This window comes from Stegostoma tigrinum, chromosome 20, assembly GCF_030684315.1.
Source record: "Stegostoma tigrinum isolate sSteTig4 chromosome 20, sSteTig4.hap1, whole genome shotgun sequence".
Classification (NCBI taxonomy): Eukaryota; Metazoa; Chordata; class Chondrichthyes; order Orectolobiformes; family Stegostomatidae; genus Stegostoma; species Stegostoma tigrinum.
Window position 1 is genome coordinate 15,883,763 of NC_081373.1, and position 23,237 is coordinate 15,906,999.

General features: G+C 41.7%; 1 protein-coding gene across 4 annotated transcripts in view; it reads left to right on the forward strand.

Annotated features, from left to right (window-relative positions):
• Positions 1 to 23,237, forward strand: part of cfap43 (cilia and flagella associated protein 43) — a 94,152-nt gene that overhangs the window by 16,163 nt on the left and 54,752 nt on the right. For 3 of the 4 annotated variants that reach the window (XM_048551480.2, XM_048551481.2, XM_048551484.2), the window contains 9 exons: positions 2,504 to 2,654; positions 4,010 to 4,172; positions 8,880 to 8,992; positions 9,322 to 9,453; positions 11,420 to 11,536; positions 13,215 to 13,295; positions 15,382 to 15,530; positions 17,195 to 17,298; positions 17,694 to 17,846. In XM_048551480.2, the coding sequence (XP_048407437.1) occupies positions 2,504 to 2,654; positions 4,010 to 4,172; positions 8,880 to 8,992; positions 9,322 to 9,453; positions 11,420 to 11,536; positions 13,215 to 13,295; positions 15,382 to 15,530; positions 17,195 to 17,298; positions 17,694 to 17,846 (1,163 nt within the window). The remainder of the gene's footprint in view (positions 1 to 2,503; positions 2,655 to 4,009; positions 4,173 to 8,879; positions 8,993 to 9,321; positions 9,454 to 11,419; positions 11,537 to 13,214; positions 13,296 to 15,381; positions 15,531 to 17,194; positions 17,299 to 17,693; positions 17,847 to 23,237) is intronic. The other variant, XM_048551483.2, reaches the window with a different exon arrangement.

Here is a 23,237-nt window from a genome sequence, read left to right on the forward strand (position 1 = left end):
CTGCTTGGCCTGCTGTGTTCATCCAGCTTCACACTTTGTTATCTTGGATTCTCCAGCATCTGCAGTTCCCATGATCTCAAATCCAATATGACTCTTTTTCAGAGATCCCCTCCCCCCCACTGCATCCCAAAACCAGCCCAGCTCGTCCCTGCCTCCCTAACCTGTTCTTCCTCTCACCTATCCCCTCCTCCCACCTCAAGTCACACCTCCATTTCCTACCTACTAACCTCATCCCGCCCCCTTGACCTGTCTGTCCTCCCCGGACTGACCTATCCCCTCCCTACCTCCCCACCTATACTCTCCTCTCCATCTACCTTCTCTATCCATCTTCAGTCCCCCTCCCCCTCTCTCCCTAGTTATTTCACAACCCTCTCCCCATCCCCCTTTTCTGATGAAGGGTCTAGGCCGGAAACGTCAGCTTTTGTGCTCCTAAGATGCTGCTTGGCCTGTTGTGTTCATCCAGCTCCACGCTTTGTTATCTCTGACTCTTTTTAAGAGTTGGATGCAGCCGGTCCTGCTGAGCTTCTCCACCACTTTGTTTTATTCTTTTCACTAAGTCAGTTTTCTTTGGTAAACTGTGGTAAACCACCTTCTCTTTGGAGCATTTAATTTTTAGTTTCCAAGGAATCACACAATAAATTTCTTTGCAATCCAGTAATGCCCAAATAATTCTTTTTTTTAATTTTCCATAGTACACACATATATGTGTGCAATAGTTAAATGTGGCTGACAATGATGAAGAGAGCTATAGCCTTAAGAAGCCGGCAATGGACTGGTCAGATGGGCAAGAAAGTGGTGTGTGGAATCAACCTGGAGAAGGTTGGGGTGATCCATCTTAGAAAAACAAGGCAACAGGATACACAATAAATGGTAAGATAGTGAGAAGTGTAGAGGAATAGCGGCATCTTGGAAATGCGTGTCCCTACTGGTAACAGGACAGGCAGATCAGGTGGTAAAATACATACAGCATATTTTCCTTTATTACCTGAGGCCTAGAATTTAAGATCAGGGAGATTATGTTAGAGCCGTGCAAAACAATTAGACCATGACTCGAATCCTGCGACAGTCCTGACTACATTACAAGAAGGATATGATTACATTAGAGAGGTAACACAGGCAATTGATAAAAACATTACCAGGACTTTGTGGAAGGATTAGGAAGGTTGGGTTTGCTTTCTTTGGTCCAGAAAATGCTGAAGGGAAATTTGATAAATGTGTACAAAATTATCGACATCCTAGAATGGATAGGAAGGACTTAATTCCATTACCAGAGAGGTTAACAGTCAGGACTAATGGACTTAAATTGGCAAAGGAACTAAGGTGTAATTGAGTTTTTTTTTATTCAGAAAGTGGAGTAAAGTCTGGACTTTACTGCCTGAAAGCTTAGTAGATGTATCAACTCTCATTGCGTTTAAAGATCCTGGATATGCATTTAAAAATGTTTTAATCTACAGAGTAATGGAGCAAGAACTGGAAAGTGGGATTTGGCCAAATCACATTCCTCAAATGCTGTGTATTTTTGATGTTTATGATTGGCCGAGGAGTTTATCTTGTCTGCCTCCCCATGAGATGACATGAAGCCAGGTGATGGGGCTATCTTTATTGTGATGTTCAAGGTATCACAACTACATGATCCAGGTTAGAGGGCTGCTTTGTCTCTCTTTGCCTGAATGCTCTAGTGACGCGGGAAGTATACTGGATGACAGTGGCCAGAATTTTTCATTTAATAAGCCAAAACTACAAACCTGTACCAAGTTAAACTACTATAAAAGTGGCTTGAAGATGGTGAGGGAAGAGTTTAAATTTATCAGTGAAGACAGTGTATTGAATAAAACCTGTTGAGGACAAATGGACAAAGTATTGAGCAAGGTAAGTACACAGTAAGAATAGAACCATTAAAATAGCATTGAAATTCACAGCTCAGCCAGAAACCACTCTGGCCATCATACCTGTGCTTCACCAGAAGGGTGTATATGTTGTTCACTCACTGTTCCCACAGAGAACCTTGATCCCATTATTCGAGTTGAAACTTTACAATAACTTTCTCATAGCTCTCTCTTAAGGGGGAACCACATCAGATTAGACTGCATGCCTGTTTTACTCCTACACAACCCGATCTGATTCCATTTGTTCCCACTGGAAAATTTGTGTTGCAATGAACCCTACATATATTTTCCCCAGGAAGTCAGTGCAAGGGTCGTGTGAATCAGCTGACAGTGTTTTCTAGAAAGGCCTTGATTTAGTGCATGGACTTTATACCTCAGTCTCTGTCAGTGGCAGAAGTGTAACTTACACTATTTGAAAACATGCTGGTTAGACAATGCTGCAGACAGTGATGAATGCAACAAAATTGTAATGGATTAAAACAAAATAAAAGCACTTTAAGGGAAGTGAAAGTTAAGTTAACATTTAATTAGATACATTGAATGTGGATACCAATGTGAAAAGATGTTGAGTAGATCAGGTAGCTCAATCTCTAAAATTTTGTTGTTTTTCTCTGCAGAGATGTAGAGCTCCCTGCAGAAGATGGATCTCAAGCATTTTTAGATGATGTTGGGATTGGTCCTGACAGCAGTGCTTTGACTTACTATGGCCCAAAGATGTTAATATCAGCCCAGGCAGGTCTTGTCGGAAACATGGCCAATACATTTGTGGTAAGTTTCTTTGGATTTTGTTCAACATCTTGTGCATCAGAGCTCAGCTTGAGCCACACATTGTTTAGTGTTAACACATTATAGAATCTCACAGCACAGAAACAGGCCAGTTGACCCATCATGCCTGTACCAGCTCTTTCAAAGAGCAATCTAACTAATCACACTTGCCACTCGGCTTTTCTCATAATCTTACAACTCTTTCCTTATGCATATTTTCTGGCAAATGTTATTTCCTTTTAAATAGAACTTGGAAACTAGCTGCTTTTTCTTTTCTCGTGATGTCTCTGACAATAAGTTCCCAAGTATCCTCAGCCTGGTAAAAATCATAAATGTAGCAGCTGCTCTAAGGTAAACAATCCCTGAGGTACAGCAACCAGGAACATGCTCAGTTTGATACCAACTAACTGTTGAATAACATTTCGAAATCAAGTATATGTGTATTTTGAGACAAGACGTGTGGTGACTGGATGTGCTTCAGAGGACATACAATTGCCAATGCTGTACACCACAAAAGTTTTTCTGACTTTGGACGGAATCTTCATGAGATTTTGAGGATTGTTGCCTTCTGACTGTATAGCAGGTAAGAGACCCAGGCTACCTTTCCCAGCGATGGCCTGTGATTTTTTTATACAGGCCTATCAGGCAATGGCAAGGCTACAGGTAGGAGGGTAGATCTTTCCGTGGAAACAAGACCCTGACTGTGGATGTCCCACTGTTTCAAGAGTACTAGCCAATCAGAAACTGGTAGCTGTGTACTCAGCAGTATCAGGGAGATGGCTGCTTCCAAAAGAGCAGTGTTCCAGGATTGCAAAGGATACAGCATACTTAAATGAGGTGGGGGAGGAGAAGGAGGGAAAGGGTGGGGACATGCGTTCATATTTACAGAGAATGATGTAGGGGGATTGGAAACAAGGGCCAGGATATAGCCCCTTAGTGGGCAATGAGAAGCAGGGTATAAACGAAAAGGAGGAAGTGAGATTGGGAGGAAGCTGACATTGAACAGACAAATGCACTGGCTCTTCCAGTACTCCTGTTGTCCATTTGCAACCCTATACCAATCCTAACCCCAAACCCAAGCCTGTTCCCTAGACTGAAGTGTAAATCTAATCTCAAACCTAATCCTACGCTTAACATTCATTCGATCACCAACCTAACCTGAGCTATAATCTTGAAATACATACTACTGTTCACAGTATAACGTGTTGCAGTACTGCTAAGTGCCTCTGAGAAAAACATAGCTGATATTTGATTTTCAAAAAAAAGCATGAGTCAGTTTACATGTAACGAAAGTATCTCATTAAATGTAATATATATGAATATATCTTTGCTCTTTTACTTTTTTCCCTTTCCTGAAGCCACAGGAACTACAGAAAACTTTGATTAAGCCTGTGTCTGTGTGCTGGACCTCAAATTCCGATTTATATGTTGGCTGTAAAACAGGACACCTTTTACTTGTAGATGCTGACTTGCAGAGAACTGTTGTATTGGACACACCATCCGGTGAACAATTGTCCCCAGGTAAGAATATTTACCTGAGTACTGTCTGTAACCAAGACCATGACTTTGAATGAGGAGGTAATGAACTTTGAAGTGAATCTTGATAGTTGGTAAATGGTGTACAATGTGGGAAAGTGAGAATTATCCACTTGGTCATAAGAATAGAAAAACAAAACTTAAAAGGCATGAATCATTTAATTGTTAATGTTTAGAGAACATACTGACTACATAAAATTAACATGCAAATACAGAAAGTAATCAGAAAGTAATTATTGCAAGAGGTTTAGAGTACAAGGGCAAAGAAATCTTGCTGCAATTGTAAAGGATTTTGCTGAGATTTTACCCAGAATACTGTGCACAGTTTTGATCTTCATATTTAAGACAGAATATACTTGCTTTACAGATGATATATTGAAGGTTCATTAGATTTGGTTTCGGAAATCAGAAGACTGAGAAGTGATCTCATATGACATTCTGTAGGGTCTTGATGTAATGTGTTTCTCCTGACTGGAGAATCTAGAACACAAAGAACCAGTCACAAAACATTTTTTTAATCACTCATGGGATAACGGTGTCATTGACTTGATCCGTGAATATTGCCCATCTTTAGTTGCCCTTGAGAATGTAGTGGTGCGCAACCTTCTTGAACCGCTACAGTCCATATACTATAGGTTGATGGACAATGCCAGTGGGGAGAGGATTCCAGGATTTTGACCCAGTGAACCTGAAGGAGTGATCAGGATGGTGAATGGCTTTGGGAGTGATCTTGCAGGTGGTGATGTTCCTATGTGTCTGCTGTCCTTATCCTTTTGGATGGAAGTGATCATGTGTTTGGAAAATATTGTTAAAGGAGCCTTAGTGAACTTCTGCAGTGCAATTGTAGATGGTACAAACTATTGCTACCGAGAGTTGGTAGTGGAGGTAGTGAATGTTCATGGATGTGGTGCCAATCAAGAAGGCTGCTTTGTCCTCGATGGTGTCAAGCTTCTCAAGTATTTGGAGCATTCTGCAGTGACGAAACCAGACCATCCTTCACAACACCACAGACAGGTAGAACCTCAATATGTGGTGACATTTGGTGTTTACATTCCAAAGGTCTACACAGCTTGATGCAGCCACACTGAAAGGTGGCCATCAGAATGAGGACGGCATGGGGTACATCTTTCCCTCGGCTTATCCAGAGCTTTGAACATAGTGTCCTAGTAGACACTGTCCATGTTGGACCTCCGGATAAGCTCTGACCAATCAGGTCACACCTATGACCAATGTCCACCTATCACCACTATTCCACATCTAACCCTTCCCCTCCTCCTTTATCTGCAGCTACCCCTACCCTCACACCCAGTCCTAAAGAAGGGTTGTACCCAAAGTATTGACTGCTCCTTTATTCCAGGTGCTGCCTGACCTGCTGTGTTCTTCCATCCTCCTGTTTGTCTACCTTGGATTCCAGTATCTGCATTTTTTTTTGTCTCTCCTTGAGTATTGTTGGAGTTGCAATCATCCAAGTAATCGGGGAGTATGCAACCACACTCCCGCCTTGAGCCTTTCAGTGGTGGACAGGCTTTTGGTAGTCTAAAGGGGAGTTACTTACCACAGTTACTGCACTCTGACCTGGTCTTGTAGGCACTGTATTTATATGACTAATTCAGTTCAGTTCCTGTTTGGTGGTAACCCCCAGGATGTTGATAGTGGGAGATTCAGTGATAGTAACACCATTGAATGTCAAGGGACAAAAACAGAACTCTGCAGTTCTGCCAGTATCTGTGGGAAGAAAATAGAGTGTGCCTTTATAGTAACCCAAGCCATCTTCCACTTAACTGGAGGTCAGTGGTGGACTGTGTCCACAAGGACACTACGTTCAAAGCTCTGGATAAGGAGGGGCAAGGATGTACCATATGCCATCCTCATTCTGATAGCCACCTTTGTGTATGGCTGCATCAAGCTGTGCATAGACTCTTGGTATGTAAAAACCAAGTGTCACTATATTATTGACGTTCTACCTGTCACTGGTGTTGTGAAGGATGTTCTGGCCTCCTCACCACAGAAAGCTCCAAATAGTTGGACCATTCCATATTACCTGTCCCTCATGGAAAAATTTACAAAGAGAAACACATTTGATCACAAGTCAGAGTCGCCAGAAAATGTGGGTAAAGGTGGGTACAATTACAACATGTAAAAGACACTTGGATAGGAAAGGTTTAGAGGGATATGGGCCAAATGCAGACAAATAGGACTAGTTCAGGTTAAGAAACCTTAGACTCCCTGCAGTGTGGAAACAGGCCCTTTGGCCCAACAAGTCTACACTGACTCACAGCATCCCACCCAGACCCATCTCCCATAACCCACTTAATCTACACATCCCTGAACACAATGGGCAATTTAGCATGGCCAATCCACTTAGCCTGCACAACTTTGGACTGTGGGATAAAACTGGAGCACCTGGAGGAAACTCACGCAGGCACTGGGAGAATGTGCAAACTCGCCCGAGAGTAGAATTGAACACAGGCCCCTATTGCTGTGAGGCAGCAGTGCTAACTGTGCTAACTCTTCAGAGCCACTGTGCCACCCTTCAGCATGGACAGTTTCCTGCTATATGACTCTATGAATCTGGTGACTCTATCAAAACTGTTAGTAACTAGGAAAAATCGACATTTACGCTGAAGCTGAAGTGAGGACATATGGGTCAAGGGGAGATGTGAGTGGATAGACAGAGATAGAACCCAGAGAGTGAGGTATGAAAGGGCTACGTAAACAATGAGATAATGGATAGCAGACCAGAACAAAAGAAAAGCTGACTAAGACATAATAAAGACTGAGAATGAGAAAATGATTAGCTATACTGAATGCAACCCATTTAATGTCATAAAAGGCCTAGGAGTATGTGGGAATGGGTGACTGTGCCAAAAGCAGCCCACATCATAACAGGACTGGGTGTGGGGTGAGTTTTAAAAAAAAGACATGGAAGGATGGAATCAGGCTCTGAAATTATTGAATTCAGTATTAAGTCTGAGAGGCAGCAGGGTCCCCAAACAGAAAAAGTGATGTTGTTCTTTGAGCTAGCGCTGAGGTTCACTGTAACACTGCAGCAGGCCTGTAACAGAAATGTTGGCCAAGGAACGTGGTGATGTGTTGAAGTACCAGCCAACTGGAAGCTCGGTGTCATCTTTGCAGACAGAGCATAGGTATTCTGCAAAGTGGAAACCTATCCCTTTCATATCTCTCTCTCTTTCTCCCTTTCTGTGTTGATCTCCACCTGTCTGCTCACCTTTCCCTTAACCCCCCTTTCTGCAACTTTGGCTTAAATGCCAATTTTTCCTAGCTACTAACAGTTCTGATGAAGAATCACCAGACTTGAAATGGTAACTTTGCTTCCTTCCCACAGATGATGCCAGGCTTGCTGAGTTTCTTCATCAGTTTCTGTTTTTTATTTCAGATTTCCAGTATCTAGAGTTCTTTGCTTTATTCAAATGTCAAGGGATAGTTATATTCTCTTTTCCTTAATTCATTCATGGGATGAGGGCGTTGCTGGCTAGGCTGCATTTATTGCCTATCCCTAATTGTTCATCATTGCTTGGCATTTATGTGGCATGAATATTATTTGCCACTTTTTTGCCCAAGCCAGGTATTGTCCAGGTCTTGTTTTATTTGGATATGGACTGCTTCAGTATCTGAGGAGTTATGAATGGTGCTGAACATTGTACTATTATTGGCAAAGATCCCCACTTTTGACCTTATGATGGAAAGAAGATCATTTATGAAACTGCTGAAGATGGTTAGGCCTAGGACACACTAATATTCAATCTCAACTACTCCAGAGGTGTATCATTACACCTCTTAAAAGGTCTAGTAGAAAATATCTATCCTGAGGACCTTCTGAAGAGATGTCATGGAGCATATGACTCCAACCAACAGAGAGTTTTGCCCTGATTCCTGTTGACTCCAGTTTTTTGCTAGGGCTTCTTGATGTCATACTCAGTCAATTCAGCTTAAGGGGCTCCATGGTCCACACCGCTTCCTTTTTGTACATTCATACAGCAGGAAGACCTGACGGCTGAGGGACCTGAGTATGCTCAATTTACCCAAAAATCTTAATTTGCCCAGTACTTTGTTTGACGTAATACTGACATGTTTGTCAAACAGCCTTGGGTGATCACTTGCACCTGATTAAAATCAAATGTTCCAATATTCTGGATAAATGAAAATCTGCCAAGGTGCAAATCTAAACTAAAGCAGGAAGTTCTGGGAATAGACAGTTGCTCTGTTCACGTCGGTGAACAGACAGTTCGGTGTTTCAATTAGAGACAAAGCAATGTATTTGCACTGTGGATATCAAAGCTCATAACTATGACATGAACTTTTTGAAGTGCTTTACTTATTATAGGAAAAACAAGACAGCTGTTTTGTGCTGAGCCAGGTGCCATACACTGAAATGAGATACAATATCAGTCAACTGGTTATTTTAGGAGTTAGTTGAGAGAAAATGTTTGGCCAGCACACCATTGAGGAATTCTCCACATAGCAATATGGGGGCTTTCAAGTCTGTCTAAGTCACTGGGACCAGCAAGATTTCAGCTTAATGTCTCACCAGGCATTCAGATGGAGATATTTTATTTGATGCATTGTCTTTCTCTGTTCACATATTGGGCTTACTTTACGGTTTAGGAGCTGCTTGTTATTATCCCACCTTGCTAAATAACATAATCTTGTGTAATTGTTCCTTTTGTCTAGGCAGTTTCAGAAATGCGTCATCCAAGATTATGATGAGTGTCCATCCAGAACTAAAGCAATGTGAAGTGAATACCCTCGCGCTCAACAAAAAGGGACTGTATACGGCAGGATTGGTATTTGTTTCTGAATAATATAATTTACTAAGAACAATAAGCAGCATCGTCCACAGTCCAAAATGAATTGTGTCCACTATATCCAATATCAGGGCAGGGTTAAAGTTTGCATCTGTGATTGGGTTGATTCAAGTTATTTTTTGGAGACTGGATTGGCACATGTGCATGCATGTTACTGATCATGTGCATAATTTCTCATGTATGTGCATTTATTAGTAATGTGAGAAATAATGAATATGCAAGAATGTATTTGTGTGCCTGTGCATGTGTGAAACATACATGGAACCTGTGTCTGTATACTGCTTAAGTGACTGCTATATATTTCCCAGAATGGAATCCTCTACTGTATCAAGATGACACCCCACAAAGTGGAGATTGAGGAATGCTTGTCAGCAGGATCGCCAATTAGGAACATCGAATTCTCAGTAGATTATGAATCACTGCTTGTTGCTACAGAAGAGGTAAAACAGATCACTTCAGGCTGTGCTGATCTCTCAGACTGCAAGCACACACCAACTGGATTGGTCACACACATTATTAACGATTTGTGCATTACTAATATAACCTTTTAGCATTTTCTTCCTGCTTGATTTCAAAAGAGAGCATAATTTTTTTGGTTACTATGATCCCATTACATTATGCTTTGATTAGTTCAGTTTTACTTTCTTCTTCTTGAAGCAGTTCACAACGATGTTAACAGTCTGAGTCCTGGCCCTGCATTCCCCATGTACATAAGGAAACAAAGAGCTCAGTTATTCCCCTCTTTGCACATCACTCCATGTGGACTGCAATGCTGCAGAGTTCATTTGTTGCACAGCTCAGCAGGAGTGGTTTTTGAACTGAAGCACTGTTGATGTAAAGCTAGAAGATGGGCTGAATGACCTTCTATTGTGTTGAAATGTTAATCAATGCCCTTGACCTCCTCCTACACCCCTCCCTCTGACTCCTGTCCCTTTTCCTACTCCCTTTATCATTCTGTCAGTCCCCTACCTAACTCACCAAACTCTGCCCATGATCCTTCTCCCCACCCTCTGTGCTGCCTAACTGTGCTATAGTTACTGTCTTTTATATCTCCTTCCCTGTTTGAATAAATGTGTTACATTAGCAGTTTTCCAATCCTTTGAGGCTTTTCCAGAACCTAAGGATTCTTTGAAGATTGCTACCAGCGCATCCACTATCTCTGCAGTCACTTCCTTCAAAGCAAACTATCAAGCTCAGGGAACTTATCCCCATTAGTTCTAGTAATTTTTCTCTAGTGATAAATATTGTATTTATTTCCTTATCAATGACCACCCACCGCCTTGCCTTAGTCTTTTCATTACTTAGAATTTTTTTGAATACTATTAGTATGAAATGGATGCAAAGTGTTTATTCAACTTCTCTGCCAATTCTTATTCCCCACTATTATTTTTTCCGACCTCACTCTCTTTGGCCTCTCTCTCTTCCTTTTCATATGTTTAAAAAGGTCTTATTGTCTATCTTATATTACATGCTAATCTGCCCTCATCATTTATTTTTACTCTATTATTTTTGGTCATCTTTTGTTGGCTTTTAAAACTTACCTAATCTTCAGGTTTACCATTTATCTTTGCCATATAGTATGTTTTTTCTTTCAATTCGATACTATACTTAACTGCCTTTGTTAACCATGGACAGTTTATCCACTTCCCAGAATCATTCTTCCTTACTGGAATTCATCTTTATTGAGAGCCATGTGCTATTTTCTTAAATGTCTGCCAATGTTCCTCAACTGTGTTTTCTGCTGTATTGCTTTGCCAGTCCACTAAAGCCAGCTCTGCCCTCATCTCTATGTAATTAGCCTCATTTAAGTTTTTAACATTGTCGTTTCCCACTTCCCCTTCTATACACTTCATCACCTCTCCCATCCCCATCTTTTCTCCCAACTCAAACCCCTCCCCCATTGCCCTTCCACCCCTTTCTTCTCCACCCTCCCACTCCCCTTAACCCCTAGCCCCTTCACCCCCTTTCCAAGTCCATGCTCTCCTTCTCATCCTTCCCCATCTCACCACCCTTTCCCTTCCATTTCCCCTGTCCTTCCCCGACCTTTATTCATTGACCACCTCTTCCCCTTATCCAACACTTCTCCATCTCCCATACCCTCTCTTCCCCAGCATCTTATTCCCCTCATCCCACCATCCCTACCTCCTTCCTATTCACTTCATCCTTTCCACATGTTCCTTCCCCCTCCTGTCCCAAATCTGTCCTGTCCCTCCTCCCCAACGCTACTGTCTTCATTGGTCTGTGAATGTAAATTGTTGCTGTAATGATTTGGATTTATGAATTGAAAAACAATATCAGTTTGTAAATAATGGCAAACAGAAAGTCTAGCTATGTTGATGATGATTTACCCATTTCAGGTTTTGGGATGCATGTGAAAAGTACATTTTGTTTTCCTTTTCCTCTCAGGGTTCAATACATATTTACAAGCCATCTAAGCCGAACAAGATGACCACAATCTTAGACATACACAGTGGGGACTATGTATCAGCAGCTCTGCTAGGGACAGGGAAACAGTACTGTGTGGTAAGATTATAAGTAACAGAACTAAAAAAGTCAGCTAACAAAGTGTGAAGCTGGATGAACACAGCAGGCCAAGCAGCATCTCAGGAGCACAGAAGCTTTTGTGCTCCTGAGATGCTGCTTGGCCTGCTGTGTTCATCCAGCTTCACATTTTATTATCTTGGATTCTCCAGCATCTGCAGTTCCCATTAAGTCTAAAAAAAGTCAGCTGCCTATCACTGTGTTGGATGATTTCAATGTTTCTTTAACCGAGACTGAGAATATGGGAGCTGGGAGGTTATGCTGGAACTAGTTAGTCCACAACTGGAGTATTGCCTACAGTTGTGGTCACCAGAATTTTGGAAGTTGAGGGACCCTTTAAAACTAAGTCTTTTACTATTCTATATTTAGTATTTATTGTGAGGCATTAGACCTGATTTGACTGTGTTACAGTAGAAACTAGTCTTCTACAAATGTAAACAAAAGATTTATTAGGTGCCACACCACCTCATTAACAATGCAGCTTTTTGGAAGTAAGAAATTGTTGTAAATGAAGAAATAAAAACTAACCTTGAAATGTAAATGAGCAAGGGAACAATGACCATCCTCCAATTATGAGCAGCTGTCCATGGTCAATGGCTGAGAGGGACTAGACAGGTGATTGACATTTCAGATTGCCAGCCCCAAAAATAAGGATATCAACAGGAATAGGTGGGGAGAGAGAGGGTCCAGGGAAACAGTCAATCCTTTGGACTAGAAACAGGAGTAGCTGTTCAGTCCTTCCAGTATACTCCACCAATCAGCAGAATCATGGTTGATCCAACATTCCTCATGTCCACTTTTTTTGTGTTTTTCCTATAACCCTTGATTCCTCTACTCATCAAGAATCTATCCACATCAACCTTAAATACACACAAGCACTCTGCCCCCACAGCTGTCTATGGTAAGGAGTTCCAAAGACACTCAACCCTATGAGAGAAGAAATTCCTCTTCTTCTTAGTTTTAAACTAGTGCCCCTTAATTCTGAGACTATATTGTCTGGTCCTAGTTTTTCCTCATAGGCAAGTCTTTCTATGTTTCTTGCACAAGTACATATAGGTTTCTTTCTGTTGATGCTTTCTGTTTTTTTTCTCCATATTCAAAATTCTTTGTTTTCTTGATGTCCTTTCCAAAATGAACTTTACATTTTCCCACATTATGCTCCATTTGCCAACTTTTTGCCTACTTACCACTTATCAATATCTCTCTGTAGACTGTTTATATTCTTCTTGCAACTTGCCTTTCCATCTATTTTTGTGTCATCTGCAAACAAGGTACCATCTTCTTGGGAAAACACCAGGCTTTCTCCTACATCAGCCAAAGTGAGAAATGAAGACGACCACAACCAAAAACCGCATGGCATCAGGGATGAACTGTCCACTACTTCAAAACTGCTGCTCTTATGCCATTATTTTACAGGACGACTTCAAAATCAGTGAATTGTTCTCATCTGTCACGATTTTATACTTGCTTTGTCTAATTAACTAGCACAAGGATTGTGTAAAGGTTTCTCTGCATTTCACCCAAAAGACAATATACAGGAGGTCAGACAAGTATTCAGAGCTGGGGATAAAACTAAATGAAATTGTCTGAGGATTATTATGCAATGTGCTATCTCTTGTCCTGGTGATTAAGTTTGTGTTGATTATGTGTTTCATTGCAGTCGGCAAGAATACTGGGTGCTGTGCAGGTGTGGTCTGTTGCAGATGGGAAACTCATCAGTACCCTTATCCTTCCAGTAAAGGTAAACTATCCTATTTCTCTAGCTCTGTTTTTTTTATTTCTCCTCAAAATAGTGAGAGCAGTGTCTGGAAAGTGGGGGAGGTGCTTAGCTATTTTACACAGATAAGACAGATTTGATGGGCTCAATGGTCTACATTTGCACAGTGAAATTCCATGTTGTGGAATTTCATGTTGGAAACCTCTGGTGTTTCACATGTTAGGAAGTATTCCCCCACTGTGCTAGACATCTGAGCAATGTAGCAGAACCCAATACTGGACCCACCCTGCACCCACAACCAGCAATAACTCTGCAGTAGCCTCTGATGGCAATCTGTGATTATGAACTGGACTACCAACATCGTTTAGTTTACTATTGACCAAAATCTGAACTGGACTGATGATATAAATACTGTGGCTACAAGAGCAGATCAAAGGCTAGGAATCTTGCAGTGAGTAACTCATGACTCCTGAAAACCTGTTCCATCTACAAGGCACCAGTCAGGAGCGCAATGGAATACTTCCCATTTGCCTGGATTGGTGAAGCTTCAATAACACAGAGGAAGCTAGACATCGTTCAGATTAGAGCAGCTTCCTGATGACCAGATGTATCCATCATTCTCTGCAAAATTTAAAACAGTTTATGGTGGGACCGTAGGCAGACCACAATTTTGTGATTTTCCCACCATGGCCATCTTCAAACCTGCTTGTAGGGGCAGCATAAATTCCATTACATTTGTTTCAGATATGGACCACACAGTATCCTGCAACAGTTGAGTTGCATGAGGGAAGCCATTGATCATTCTGAATTCATATGTGCAGCCACAGAAACCCCTTTCTCTTTCCTGACTATGGGCAGACACACTAGTCACCCTACCATACCTCAGGAACATAGCTGAGATGACTGCTAGACTACACAGACCCCTAGGTATCACGGTAGCCCATAAGTCAACAACCAACCTGCGACAGCTACTGACAAACATAAAGGACTTCATAGCCACAACCAATAAAATTAATGTAATATACAAAATACCATGCAAGAGAAACATTACATAGGCCAAACTGAAAGAAGACTAGCAATAAGAATACATGAACACCAACTAGTCACCGAGAGACACAATCAATTCTCACTGGTCTCAACACAAAGACAAAGAAGGTCACAAATTCAACTGGGACAACACATCGATAATAGCACAAGTCAAACAAAGACATACCAGGGAATTCCTGGAGGCCTGGTATTCCAACCGGAACTCAATCAACAAACACATTGAACTGGACCTGGTAATACAAACTGCTGAAAAACAGACCTGGAAGTAGTGCCAGCCACTCCAGCAAACTAAGGCATATGAATAACAAGTGGGACAGAACACCAAAGCTTCACCAGAGGTGTATTGATGATGTTACCTAGCAGGGTGATGAAATGTCTGCAATCAAACACAGCAGCTTGGCAAGCAAGTCTGTAATGACATTATTTCATGAACATGTGGTTGTCCAGGACTAGGACTGTGGTGCCTTGCAATGTGTCAACTTATTGGATTGCCAACAAAACTCCTCAGAAAGAAAACCTAAGACTTTCTTCAACTTTAGCTTATTTAAAAATCATGAGTTAAGCATTTTAAGAGTTTAAAGGTCTGTTAGACCACTAACTAAAAGTTTCTCCCAAAGTCCCAACTTCCTGTCACACTGAGATATCAATTCTTGTTTCTATTTCATCAAATACATTTGCTGCCATTCTTCTTTCTACCACTGTTGATCCCCACACTGTATATGAAGGTCTTGTCTCATGTTCTGTTTATTCCTGCTGTGATCACTCCCTTTGTTGCATCCTCTTATATTTTTTCTCTGACCTCGATCAAAAGGAGCTGTTGCCACAGCTGGCTTTTGGCAAATATTCTTACCACTTATTAGCATCTAAGAATTAAAACTGCACTCAGCCACATTAGGGCAGGCATGAATTGAGTAAGTGCCCTGCTTCATGTTAACTACTCTGGTTTCACAAGGGTGAGAGGCTACTGGAGTTTAAAATATGTATATGTATTAGAATAGAACAATGTATACCTTAACATATTGATGATTAAAAAATTCGTGAAATTTACTTCTTCCTTTTTCAGATCACTGTTATGGCGAGCTGTCCTTCCTCCAACTATGTTGCTCTGGGCACTGAAACTGGTCATGTCTATTTCATAAATCTGGCAAAAGTGGAGACCCCTCACCTGGTTTACCAACTCCATCTCCATAAAATGCCGATTCAGTGTTTAGCGTAAGTAGGAAGCAAAAATGATATTTGTAAAAAAGCCTTTCTGATTATCTTAGGCTCATCAGAGGAGAATATTTTTCAGTTCTCTATTCTGCGTTTTCTGAATTGCTCATCTATTTTCAGTAGCTTTAGCTGGGAACAGTATTAAAAGAAAACCAGGAAAATTTCAATTTCCCCCACATCAGGCCATGGTATTTCAAATGTTCACCAGAGCAGCAGGGAGGACATTGGTTGAAAAGTTGATCTGAAGAAAGCACCTCCAATAGCAAATTATTCCTTCACTATTAACCCTCTAACAGTGTGGTACAAGCTGGAGGAACAATACCTCATTTACCACATAGGCATTTTATTGCTTTTAGGATTCAATATTGAGTTCCACAACTTCAAGATATAACCTCTATAATCTGTTTTTCCATTCCCAAGCTTTCCTTATCATGTTTTATAATGTTTGCTGTCAACACAGTGGACACATTTTCTCCTCTTCATAGCTAACATTTACACGTTTTTCATTTCAAATGCTCCTTTGCCTACATTATTGCTGCCTTTGTCTTTTGTTCCAGGCATGCTCACCCATATGTTCCGTTTGCTGTCCTCCCACTTCTGCTGCAAGCATAGAAAATCACCATTTTCTAGCTCCTTTCAGTTCTGAAATAGACTCATACTGGACTCAAAAGCACACAAGAGGGAGGGAACATATAGGGTCAGGGTGTTTAATCAGAAAGAGGAACACAGGGGAACGATATTCACATGGCAAGAACAAAGCAAATTAACATCCTCAGTCAGACTTGGCTTAAAAGTGCTGTAGCCACTTTTCTCTCCTCAGACATACTAGGGCTTTGGAAAGAGTCCAGAGGAGGATGACAAGATACTTTAGAGAGGTAAAGTTGTATGGTTGATCTGATAAAATGATGAAGGGATAGGTTGCAGTTGTATTGAGATTTGTTTCAATAATTGGGTTTGGGGGAGCAGGGGTCAAAATCTTAGGTTACATATCAGGAGGTGACTCTTTACACATTGAATAGTGAACCTCAGGTACAGACTACTGATCCTGAGCTGTTAATACAGATTGACTGAATTCTTTTGAGTGAGAGTTAAACTTGTTTCCGATTGGTAGCAGTGTGGAGGGGTGTTGGTGAGATCATCATCATAGAGTCCCTGCAGTGTGGAAACAAGCCCTTCGACCCACCAGGTCCACACTGACCCTCAGAGCATCCCATCCAGAACCATCCCCATAATCTAGGCATCCCTGAACACGAAAGGCAATTTAGCATGGTCAATCCACCAAACCTGCACATCTTTGAACTGTGGGAGGAATCTGGAGCACCCAGAGGAAACACGGGGAGAATGTGCGAATGCCACACAGACAGTCCCTTGAAGCTTGTGAGTCTAAAACACTGATCACTTAAGAGAAAGCCAACCCTGTAATAAGAAGCCCGGAATTTGGGAGGGACAAGACCATATTGGGAAGTAGTCTGTTTCACTTGGTCATCTTTGATTGTTCAAATCTTCAACCTGTTGTTTATGAATCATTTGAAAGCTCGCATGATTTTAAAGAAATCTTAGAGTTTTATAGTATACATTAGACCTGTAAAAATATTGCTGTTCAATACTGTGCAATGAAAGGCACAACTTCCAATCTACTGTGAATGTTCTTTGTGATCTTTTAGATATGACCATGGGGGCCAGTACCTTATGGCTGGATGCTCTGATGGGCATATGTTCATTGTAAATGCTAAACCGTCCAAGCAGTTTAAAGTCATCGGATATACAGGTAACTATTTCACAAATGCATACCACTTGTCAGCTGAGCTCCAAAATGATCCACAATTATTTTATTTACAAAAGCTAAGTTTTTGTTGCCCCAGTTATCCCTGGACTGTCCAAGACATTCCCTAAGAAAGCAAGTAGCTTGTTGACCTCATGTTAGGTTTTCCATGGTAGATAATGAGAAAAGTACCCTTCACACTGCCCGATCAGAGTCACCCAAGACAGGTGCAGCACGGGGTTAGATACAGTGTAAAGTGTCAACCTCAATTTTACCTGCACCAGTGTAGCATTGTTGATTTTCCTTCTGAGTGTTGTGTTGTCTTGAAGCAAGCCTGAGCATTGTCTCCCTGCTTTGGCAATGTAATGTTTTACCTTATTCCTTATTTTCTTGCCCAACAGAGATAAAAAGTGAAATTATGGAATGTTCACTTGCATTTCACATGTCAAAGAAAATTGTGAATTGCCTGATACTGGCATGCCAGGCTGGAGATGACAAATCATATGGAGCCACTCAGCTGATCAGATTGGATCTTGCTGGAGATCTAATTTCAGGTAGGAAGAGAACCCAGTAGTGCGGGCTCAGCTAGGAATTGTCAACACAATGGTTTGCTGTTTTCCATTTCTTTTCCTGTAATATGAACTCTGTTTCTAATCACTGGGGATTGCTTCCTTTGTGCCAGACATAGTTTGACACTCTATTCAGCATCTTGACAATAAATTTATCAAGATATCGAACCAGATAAAAGCCCTCAACTTAACTCCTATTCTAGGGAATGATCTGGATTTCAACTCCTGGTCCACATCACCTTGAAAACACAATCTAAATATTATTGAACCTGTTCAGGTCTATTATCATTTGCACTGTTAACCTCCCATTTGAGAGGCACACAAACTACTGGTGGAGTAACCCTGTGTGAAGCTGGATGAACACAGCAGGGCAAGCAGCATCTCAGGAGCACAAAAGCTGACATTTTGGGCCTAAACCCTTCATCAGAGAGGGGATGGGGAGAGGGTTCTGGAATAAATAGGGAGAGAGGGGGAAGCGGACCGAAGATGGAGAGAAAAGGAGATAGGTGGAGAGGAGAGTATAGGTAGGGAGGGGGTAGGTCAGTCCAGGGAAGATGGACGGGTCAAGGAGGCGGGATGAGTTAGTAGGTAGGAAATGGAGGTGCAGCTTGAGGTGGGAGGAAGGCATTGGTGAGAGGAAGAACAAGTTAGGGAAGCGGAGACAGGCTGGGCTGGTTTTGGGATGCAGTGGGGGAAGGGGACGAGCTGGGCTGGATGTGTGATGCAGTGGGGGGAGGAGAAGAACTGGGCTGGTTTTGGGATGCAGTGGGGGAAGTGGAGATTTTGAAGCTGGTGAAGTCCACGTTGATACCATTGGGCTGCAAAGGACCGCTTTGTAGAACGCCTCCGCTCAGTTCGCAATAAACCACTGCACCTCCCAGTCGCGAACTATTTTACCTTCCCTCTCCCATTCTTCAGACGACATGTCCGTCATGGACCTCCCGCAGTGCCACAGTGATGCCACCCGAAGATTACAGGAACAGCAACTCATATTCTGCTTGGGAACCCTACAGCCCAATGGTATCAATGTGGACTCCACAAGCTTCAAAATCTCCCCTTCCCCCTCTGCATCCCAAAACCAACCCAGTTCTTCCCCTCCCCCCACTGCATCACAAAACCAGCGCAGCTCGTCCCCTCCCCCCACTGCATCCCAAAACCAGCCCAGCCTGTCTCCGCTTCCCTAACCTGTTCTCCCGCTCACCCATCCCTTCCTCCCACCTCAAGCCACACCTCCATTTCCTACCTACTCGCCTCATCCCGCCTCCTTGACCCGTCCGTCTTCCCTGGACTGACCTATCCCCTCCCTACCTCCCCACATATACTCTCCTCTCCACCTATCTTCTTTTCTCTCCATCTTCGGTCCGCCTCCCCCTCTCTCCCTATTTATTCCAGAACCCTCTCTCCATCCTCCTCTCTGTGAAGGGTCTAGGCCCGAAACGTCAGCTTTTGAGCTCCTGAGATGCTGCTTGGCCTGCTGTGTTCATCCAGCTTCACACTTTGTTATCTTGGATTCTCCAGCATCTACAGTTCCCATTATCACTGGTGGAGTAACCTTCTTTGCCAAATCATTAAAGAACAAAATCACAAGTTAGCACCTGTTAATAAAAACTATATAATGCTAGAAAACCTTAGCAGATCAGGCAACATCTATGAAGTTACCTTTCATCAGAACCAATTGTTAATCCAGGATCATAATTAGCAGCATTTAAAATTAGGCAGGGAATCATCAAATAGCAAACATCAAATAAAAACTGACAGATAGAGAACAGGATGAAAGAAGCTGTCAATATCACAGCTGTTTAGCAGTATCAACTTACTGATTGCCAATTTACAGATGTTATCAGTTTGTGATAATAGTGAGATTAATTTACACAGAGATTGCTTACACAATTGACAAATGTCCAAATGTTGATGGTTTGTACTATTTATAACACCTACAATCTTCTGTTTCTGAGCTGATGCAATGAAACTGGTTCCTTGTCCTCCTTGTGGAGTGATGTTGACTGTTATTCTCCTGAGATATTAGTCCAAATCATGGAGGTGATATCCATTCCCCCTCAGTATCTTTGACCCAGATGGGCTTATCCTATGTCTAGTTGCCATAATCAGACTAACATGTTGAGATGTCAACTCCCTTTGTCTTGCAGTAACTTACACCTGAAAATTTCTCCTGTCGCTCTGCTTCTAAGAAATCAATAATATTTTAAGTACTCTCTTCTTTTCTATATACTTATAAAAGCTCTTGCAGTCTGTTTTTATATCCCTGGCTAGGTTGCTGTTATATCCTACTGTTAACCCTTTTCCCCAACATTTTGATATGCATTTTGATGATTTCTGGAACACTCCAAATCATCAGATTTACTACTGCTCTTTGTAATTAATAAATCATATCTTTTAATGTAATACTCTCCTTAATCTCCTTAGTAAGCTACGAATGGATCGTTCTCTCAGTTTTTATTTTTCGATGTAAAATATTTTGATGAATACTCTGAGTTCATTTAAATGTTTTCCACTGTTCATGCACTGCCATACCTTTTAATATATTTAACTAATCAACCTTAGCCAATTCACCCTCACACTATGTTATTGAGGTTAAATTTAAGATTCTCTGTTCTAATTGAAGTATGTCAGTTTCAGACTTCGAGTGGAATTCAATTGTGTTCTGATCCGTTTTTCCCATTGGCTCTTTTACTGTGGCATTCTTAATAAAACATACCTCATTACACAGTACAAGATCTAAGATAGCTTTGTCCTGAGGTCATTCCGTTGTAGAATACTTCAGGAAACTGTTCCAAAAAGCATTCCACAAGCTCATCTTCCAGATCACCTTCACCAATTTGATCGGTATATTCTACATGAGAATTACAGCCCATCACAACAATTACATTGCCTTTGTTACAAGCTCCATATAGTAAGGAGCATTGGGGAGCAGGAAGGTCCTATATTTGATGATGAGATAGTAGAAACTGCCGATGCTGGAGTCTGAGATAACAAGGTGTAGAGCTGGATGAACACAGCAGGTCAAGCAGCATCAGAGGAGTAGGAAAGCTGACGCTTCAGGTCTGGACCCTTCTTCAGAAAATTGGACTACTGAGTTCATCTAGCTCTACACCTTGCTATCCTAAATTTGATTCCTGCTTTGTGCTGCATTAATAATTCCTAGCCAGAGAAGTGATAGTTCATTTCGTCACGGAAGGAGAAATTTGCCACAGAACCTGCTCCAGCAATGGCGCCTGCAGGAATGTGTTGGACTTGATGGTGTTAATGTGTCCCTTGATAATAAAATGTGAGGCTTGATGAACACAGCAGGCCAAGCAGCATCCCAGGAGCACAAAAGCCGACGTTTCGGGCCTAGACCCTTCATCAGAGAGGGATGCTGCTTGGCCTGCTGTGTTCATCCAGCCTCACATTTTATTATCTTGGAATTCTCCAGCATCTGCAGTTCCCATTATCTCTGATACTACATCTTTAATGTGTCCCTTAACTGGTTTTGTCAAGGCTGTCTTGTGATGAGAGGTTGAACAGGGTGGGCTTGTAATCATTGGAATTTGAAACAATGGGAGATGATCTTATTGGAACATGGTTTTGATTGGCTTGAAAAGGTGGATGCTGAGACTTTTCTCCTCATGAAAGAGCCTAAAACAGTTTAAAATTCAAGGGACTTCTATTTAAGATGAAGACAAGGAGGAATTTCTTTTCTCAGATGATCATTAGTGTAAGGAAGTTTCTACTCCAGAGAACAATGGCGATTGGATCATTAAATACAATCAAAGTTGAGTGAGATAGATTTTTGATCTCAGGATTCTGGAGGAACAGACAGCAAAGTGAAATGGAGTTAAAGGTGTGCTCAGGTCAACCATGATAGTTTTAGGTGGTGGACCAGGCTCACGAGATTGAATGGCCTATTCCTGCTCCATTTATTAAACTCAGGCTTAATGTACCCAATGAATGCATGACATTGTAGCCCACGGCATCAATTCAGTTTAGGGAAAACAAATAGAAAAAGAAACAGAAAAATATATTTATCTGTCCTGAGCTCTGCAATTTCACAGAGTCATAGAGGTCTACAGCATGGAAACAGGCCATTCTGCCCAACTTGCCCATGCTGCCTAGTTTTCACAATTTAAATTAGTCCCATTTGCCTGTGTTTGGCCCATATCCCTCCATATCTATCCCAGCCATGTACTTGTCTAAATGTTTCTTAAATGATGAAATTGTACTTTTAAACCTCTACTTCTGGCAGCCCGTTCCAAACACTCACTACCCTCTGTGTGAAAAAATTCCCCTCTGGACCCTTCTGTATCTCTCACTTTAAACCAATTCCATCTAGTTTTAGACTCCCCTACCATGGGGAAAAGCCATTGGCTATCTACCTTATCCGTGCTTTTCTTGATTTCATAGGCTTCTGTAAGGACACCCCTCAGCCTCCTATGTTCCAGTGGAAAAAAATGTCCCAGCCTCTCCTCATAATTCAAACCTACCAGTCCAGACAGCATCCTAGTAAATCTTTTCTGCACTCTTTCCAGTTTAATAATATCCTTTCCATAGTAGGGCAACCAGAACTACACGCAGTACCCTAAATGTGACCTCACAAATGTGTTGTACAGCAGCTAGAAGATGTCCCAACTCCTCTCCTGACTGATGAAAGAAGCCTGCTGAAAGCCTTCTTCACTATCTGTCTACCTGTGACTCCATTTCCAAGGAGCTATGAACCTGTACCCGTAGATTTCTTTGTTCTTCAACATTCCCTAGGGTTTTACCATTGACTGTGTAACCCCTGCCCTGGTTTGCCTTACCAAAATGCCACACCTTGTATTTATCTAAGTTAAACTCCATCTGCTGTTCCTCAGCCCACTGGCCCAGTTGATCAAGATCGTGCTGCATTCCCAGACAGCCTTCTTCACTGTCCGCTATACCACCAATCTTGGTGTCACCCACAAACTTACTAACCATACCTCCTAAATTTTCATCCAAATTATTTATATAAATGACGATCAACAGTGGACCCAGTACTGATCCCTGCGGTACACTGCTGGTTGCAGTCATCCAGTCTAAAAACAACCCTCTCCCGCACCATCCATTTTCTACTGTCAAGCCAATTTTGTACCCAATTGGCTAGCTCTCCCTGGATCCCGTGAGATTTAACCTTACTCAACAACCAATTCAACAACCTCCTCCTTAAGCCCCTTACACATCCTTTAAGAGGCTTTAAATCTTAGACACAGGCTTTAGTTACCAGCTTTAATATTGCCTTCAGTATTGTGGTATCAGATTTTATTGTTTGATTCTGCTCTTGTGAAACACTGTAGCCCATTTTTATTATGTTAAAGGTGCTATGTAGATGCATGTAATGTTGTTGATGATCTGTAAGTGCCC